The following is a 6386-nucleotide window of genomic DNA, read 5'->3' as shown; positions in this document are numbered from 1 at the left end:
CTTTTGACTGATGATCATGAGGCAATTTTGCGAAACTTAGTAGCATACCAAGGTTCTGGGGCCATTTTACGCGTTACACTGTATTAATGAATGGTGGTATTATTGGCACCGATGAGGATGTGAAAGGACTTAGAGAAAAGGGTTTCGTTTTGAACCGTTTGAAGATCAAGCAATGCAGAGGTAGCAAACCTATCCGTTAAGGCATTCCTAGTGAACTCTCTAAAATTTTTCTAAATTTTTCCTAAACAATCTACTTTTGTTATTTTATCTATTACTTTTATAAAGTTTCTTAAATTAAACTCACTAAATATTTCTCTATTTTAACTATATTTTTTTATTATTGGTATTGAAAACAACCACTTTAACTACTTTAAAACTGTCTTGAACGTCAAAATTGCACCGGAAAAACATAGTCAATAAAAGGAAAAATCAACCAAAACAAAACAACATAAACTCCCTTAATCAACCACCATCCATTCGGCTATCCAAAGGGAAGAAAACTCCCTCAAGTTCTCACCAGAATAGGCCAAAACAGGACAAATCCTCAAACCTTAAACATAAACCCAATATACCGAGATCCTTTTATTCAATATCTCTTCAAGATGTTACTTTCCTCTACTTTCTCAAAAACCAAATACATCATTAAATTAAGAAAAAACAAGAAATAAATAAATAAAATCGAAACCAGCACAATTAACAAACTTAAAAAATTGAGTCAGTATATAATTTCTATTCAGTATCCAAGGAAAAGAGCAGTTTTCAGTTTTACGCTTCTGCAACACCGCTTAAGTAGAAAATCTTAGCTTGTAAAACGAGAAAATTCTTATAAATCGTAGTGCTTCCCTTCCTATTCCCACACTTTCTCGGCAAGTAAGCACATAGCAAGTAAAATTTCACAAACAAAAGCACGAATAAACAACAATTTAGCAGCAACCAAATAGAGCTTCTAGATTCTCTTGTAGCAATCACAATAAGAAACGCATAGTTTGAGTCCTTTGAACAATAACGGCTTTGTCTTCCAGTTGGGATCGGTGGCGGATTTGGCCTCAACGGTGCCGCGAACGACGACGATCATATGATCGGACGGCTGTTAAAGGTCGGAGGAGGAGTCTTCGACGGTCAGGATTGAGCATAGGTCGGAGACTTTCGAGGGATGAGGCCTTGCGGATTTTGCCGAGAGTAGATGACGTCGTTGTGAACTTGAGAACGGAGCAGAAGGTGGCGTAGGCCAAGGCCACGCCTAAAACGGCGCCATCTATGGAGAGCACAAGTTGGGACAAGAGGAACATGAGGGCTTACTTGTGAGAAAACATTGTCGGGGATCATTGGCGGGTCACTGAAAAGGAAAAGGAAAGGAAAATGGGGGCCGAGGAAGAGAGGGAAGAAGCAGGAAAAGGAAGAAAAAAATGATACAAAAAATAAATGGCGTAAGGAATTTTGGGGTCAAATTTGGAGAGGGTTTCTAACATAACCTATTTTGCTAAAAGAATAAAGAACTTGATGCATAGAGCAAATTTTTGTTTTTCTCTAAAAATTAGTGAAACTTCCAAACTAGAGAGCTCACTAGAGATGCTCTTAACACTCATCATGTCTTACATTGAGAAGGCCGGTGAGCAACACACATAGAGTTTGTGAATTAGAAAGACAGGGATTATGTGTGTTAATTCTCACATTAATTTTTTACTACATAGGAATGTACTTTATAAGTAGTTTTAAGGAAGTTCCAAATTAACTAACACATAGGTGGATTGACGGGCGGAATTAAGACTTTTTGTGAATGAGGGTGAATAAAAAGGAATATTTTTCGGGGTAAAAATTAAATTTAATTTTTGAAAGGATTATAGAGGCATTTTTCCTTAGATTGATCGTTATTCATCTTATTTCTTTTATCACATGCCAATAGTTGCTCCTATCATTATTAAGATTAATACTAAAAACCACATTCTCATTCTACCTCTATTCTACATTTCTACTGGATTGACGTGGCATGTTAGAGTTTCTGCCCTAAAGTTCAATTACTTTGTATTAGATTTTAGTTCAATTAAAGAAAGTTGTTTATTTACTGATTTATTTAATGAACACCGTGCATAAAACTATTTGCATTTATGCTTTTAATGATTTTTATTTTTCATATACATTTAAGGTCTATAAGTTGCATTGAATATGGTTTAAGGTGTGTTAATGAGATTATTATATAGAAGATCTTAAACTATAAATCTTGTGACTTATAAACTGTTGTTAGTAGTCGGTAATAGAATTAGGCATTCCATTTAATAAAACTATAACACATCAATCATGATGTAAAGTGTAGACTTCAGATTGATGTGTTGGAGTAGATGCAATGCAATGCACGGGCCATGTGAGCTTTTATTCGTTTATAACACTATCAAAGGAATAATGTGAAACTCAAGACTACTTGTAGCGTTAACTCTCAATTCCGAAAGGGTTATGAACTCAAATATGAAATGGATGCCATGATACATTCAAGAGTGAGATAGCTTTTATGGTCAAAATCTCGGTGTGGTAGATAATCACTGGTAGCATTGTGGGAACACCACTCTCAAGATAAAATCCATAATCATTAGATTTAATCAAAGCGATATGAAATATCTCATCGAGATAGCTTTAATAGAATTGATTATTCTTAATTTCGGACTCGAGTGATTTGTAAGAATTACTGAAATTTTATGTACAAGATGAAGTGAGATTTCATAAGTATGAAAATAATCAAAAGATTAAATTTGGTACTCAGAAATAAGATGTAGTAAATTATGTATTTGTTATATATGTGATTTCTAATAATTAAACTAATATAAAAGACAACGAATAATTTCATTGTATGATATGTTACACTGTGTGACAGTATAATGGCCATAGGCTAGACCCCTTTTGCTTTTATATTTGGCCTTGGATCAAATGATTAGTTGTGACAGGCAGACCATTTACAAAAGGGGTCACCAGGACAACTTTCCAAATAGAGTGGGCAACCCGATGTCTAATTCGCTCGAGCTATTAATATATGACGGTTTGCGGCAAAATCCGGGACACCAATATTTTACTACAGGTTTCTAGAGACAGCACCAAACATATGTTCTATTCATGAGTCCATACATTACAATATAAGTGAATTATTATCAGAATTGTATTTCCTATACTTGAAAGTAAATTACTCATTTTTCTACTGGCATAATAATGGGGACAACACGTATCATTTTGTAAAACATATGTCACGGTTTATAAAGGATATAGAATGTTATCTAAGGCTTATTACATAACCAGCTTTGTGATAATTTACTTACTAAGTCGTTAACTTACGCAGTTACTTTTCACTATGAAATACTTTAAATGTTTTGCAAGTTAACAGGTTTACCAGATTGGTATTTAGATGGGAGTATTTCGCTGAGTTGAAAATACTAAGTTAAAGACTCTTTTGGGAGCTCTATGTTTATATTCGATGATAGATGTTGAATTGTTTAAGATATTTTAGTATTAACTTATATCATTTTTATTCCGCTTTCGGCTATATGATTTACTCTCGTAAGTTAAGTGTTCAGGGTAATACCACCAACTAATTACCAGTTAATAAGTGTGGAGTCTTGTTAGTAACACTCCAAATAAATTGATTAATTTTAGGGGCGATACAACCCAAGACCTCCCAAACAACTGAATAGTTGAAATATTGATAATTGGTAATATTATTCATCAATCCCCAACTTAAATAAGTGTTACAAGCTAAGAACCGATAAGAACATAGTCGATGAATTACATTGGGTTTTGAACTACATATATTGATAAATACTATTACTACTAAACTACTGAGGAGATATCTTCTTATTCTAGAATTCTACTGAGCAGATATGCTCTTATTCCTGGAGTCCTTTTATTGCATGTCTACATCTTACTTCCCTTTGATCGTGAATGATTCTTGCCACGTAACACATAAGCACACCCCAATAGCCCAAAATGTAAAACGAAAAACATAAGAAGGAATCCTTGCGCACACTAATTATTAAAGAGTAATGTTATTTAGTAAATTGTTATACGGCTGTCATACAATTTAATAATGTGAAAGTAATAGTCAGCCCTAGAATCAACACTTGTTAAAAAGAAAATCAATGGCTGATTTTACTGCCACGTTATCTTAGTTGTATGGCAGCCGTAGAACAGTTTACTCAATAGCATTACTTATTATGAAATAGTGTAGCCCGCATTTTAGTTATCAAATATCTAATCAAACCATGCATATAGTTGAGTAGGAAGGCGTGGAGTGAGATGGACTTCAACTGGTGTGGTTTTCTGGTTGTTAATTCCAACTTTCTCGGTCATGTCCACGGGCTCTTCTAAAGGGGTTGCAATTTCAAAAGCCTGCAACAAGGTGGCAAGTGTAAGTTGCATAACCTGTAACGCTAATGAAGTTCCCGGGCACCCTCTTCTGCCGGCACCAAATGGTAACAATTCGAAATGCTGGCCCCTAACATCAATACCCTTATGGGTTGTAAGGAATCTTTCTGGCCGAAATTCATTTGGATCAGACCAAACATGTGGGTCTCGATGGATTTTTGCAAAATTAACAAGGAGTCGCGTGCCTGCTGGAATGTGGTAGCCAGCCAAAGTACAGTCTTCCGTGGACTCATGTGGGACAGATAGCGATGCGGCAGGGTGTAAACGCATTGATTCTTTGAAGATAGCTTGGAGATAGACCAAGTTTTTCGTATCTGATTCCTTTACTTGTCTCTCCCTCCCAATATGGACATCTATCTCTTGTTGTGCTTTCTTTAGAGCTTCCCGATTGTTAAGAAGCAAAGACAGAGCCCATGTCAATGTTGTTGCTATTGTGTCTGCGCCCGCTACGAGAAGGGACTACAAAAGCAAGAAAGTGGAAGCATGAGATGATCCGGCTAAAAAGCTTGGGTACGCCTTCTAGCATTTTTTTGGTGTCTTTCTGATCGATGGCATGGGTTTAAAAATATATATATATATATTTTCAAAAGGTGACTTACAAAATGTAATTTTTTAAGTTAAAAAATTAAATTCACGTCATTTAAAAGCTAGACAACAAAAAGATGATCGGAGTTCAAAAGCTTACCAGACATGTAGCTTTAGTGATTGTATCAGCATCATGATTGGAGTTCTCTTCGTTGTCAGTAGCAATAGACAACATCACATCCATAAAGTCTTTGTGTCCCTTTGCCTCACCGGAAACCTTCCTTTGCTTATGTTCTTCTAACCAACCTTCAACCACAACATCAAATTCTTTTGCAGTTCGCTTCATTGCCCTCTCGTACCCTCCCAAGTCCAACCACCTTAGGTAAGGAAGCGCATCTGCTGCCACAACCGTACCACTCAACTCAAAGAAATCTTTTAATGTCTTCCGGGATTGATCGTTCCATTCATTCTCATTCTTGGTTGCAGTCCCATCAAATCGCTTCCCAATAACCATCCTAAATAATACATTTAGGGATAGGGACCCAAACCATCTCTTCATCTCTACCAACACGTTGTTGTTCTTGACCCAGAGCTCATATATCTCTTTTATAGATGTATTTACTTCAGACTCTCGGATGTCTTTGAGCATCTCAAGGCGGTGGTTGGAGAGGACCTCGACGGTAGCTATTTTACGCACTTGGCGCCAGTGAGGACCGTAAGGGCTAAGCACAAACAAGGCATAGTTGTAGCCCATGAGTTCTGAAGCTATAGCTTTTGGACGGCTGGCAAAGACTTTGTCATGGGTGGTGAAGCACTCTTTAGCAATCTCCCAACTGCTCACTATGAGAGTACGATGTACGCCAAGCCGGATAGTGAAGATTGATCCATACTTATCGGCCATGTTACCCAATGTTATATGGGCTGGTTTTGACCCTCGTAATAGGTGCAGGTGGCCAATCAAAGGCCAGGCGCCACCAGCTTCTGGTGGAAGTATTGTTTTACGAGGAGTTATTTGGATTCTTCTTAATATCCATAATAGAAAGAAGAGGAACAGAAAAAAAGCAAGGATAGTGGCCATGAAAGTTGTAGCGGATGCGTGAGAAAAGAGGCAAAGAACCTGCTTCTGCATGGACGATGGAGGCCAGGTTTGAGGAGAAGAGGTATGGTCTGTTGCGCGCAATCCCTGGTATATATTCAATAATCCAGGCTGATAATTCAATACGTGAATAATGATAATATACGAAAAAATAGCAAATTAATTGTATAAAGAAAAATTTTGATGAGTGTGATGAGGTCATGCACGCGGACTAGTAAATTAACAATAATGACATATTGACAATGGCCTGCTTACAAAAAGTCAGAGGACACATCCTTGAAGAATTAGACCAAAGTTTAGTCCCTTTCTTCATCGTCACTTCTTCATATAAAATTTCTTCTACATCATCAGGATGCTGGCCGTG

The 6386-nt window shown here is 36.8% G+C and overlaps 1 protein-coding gene across 1 annotated transcript; it reads right to left on the bottom strand.

Annotated features, from left to right (window-relative positions):
* Positions 1-3730: 3730 nt before the first annotated feature.
* Positions 3731-6096, bottom strand: LOC133866803 (cytochrome P450 CYP82D47-like). The gene is made up of 2 exons (XM_062303448.1): positions 5087-6096; positions 3731-4860 (listed from the first exon to the last, which is right to left on the bottom strand). Exons 1-2 carry the CDS (start codon positions 6053-6055, stop codon positions 4228-4230), a joined length of 1602 nt encoding a protein of 533 aa, XP_062159432.1. The 5' UTR covers positions 6056-6096; the 3' UTR covers positions 3731-4227.
* Between the last annotated feature and the right edge of the window lie 290 nt (positions 6097-6386).

The sequence above is a fragment of the Alnus glutinosa genome, chromosome 4 (assembly GCF_958979055.1).
Source record: "Alnus glutinosa chromosome 4, dhAlnGlut1.1, whole genome shotgun sequence".
Taxonomy (NCBI): Eukaryota; Viridiplantae; Streptophyta; class Magnoliopsida; order Fagales; family Betulaceae; genus Alnus; species Alnus glutinosa.
This window is presented reverse-complemented; position numbering and strand designations above follow the sequence as displayed.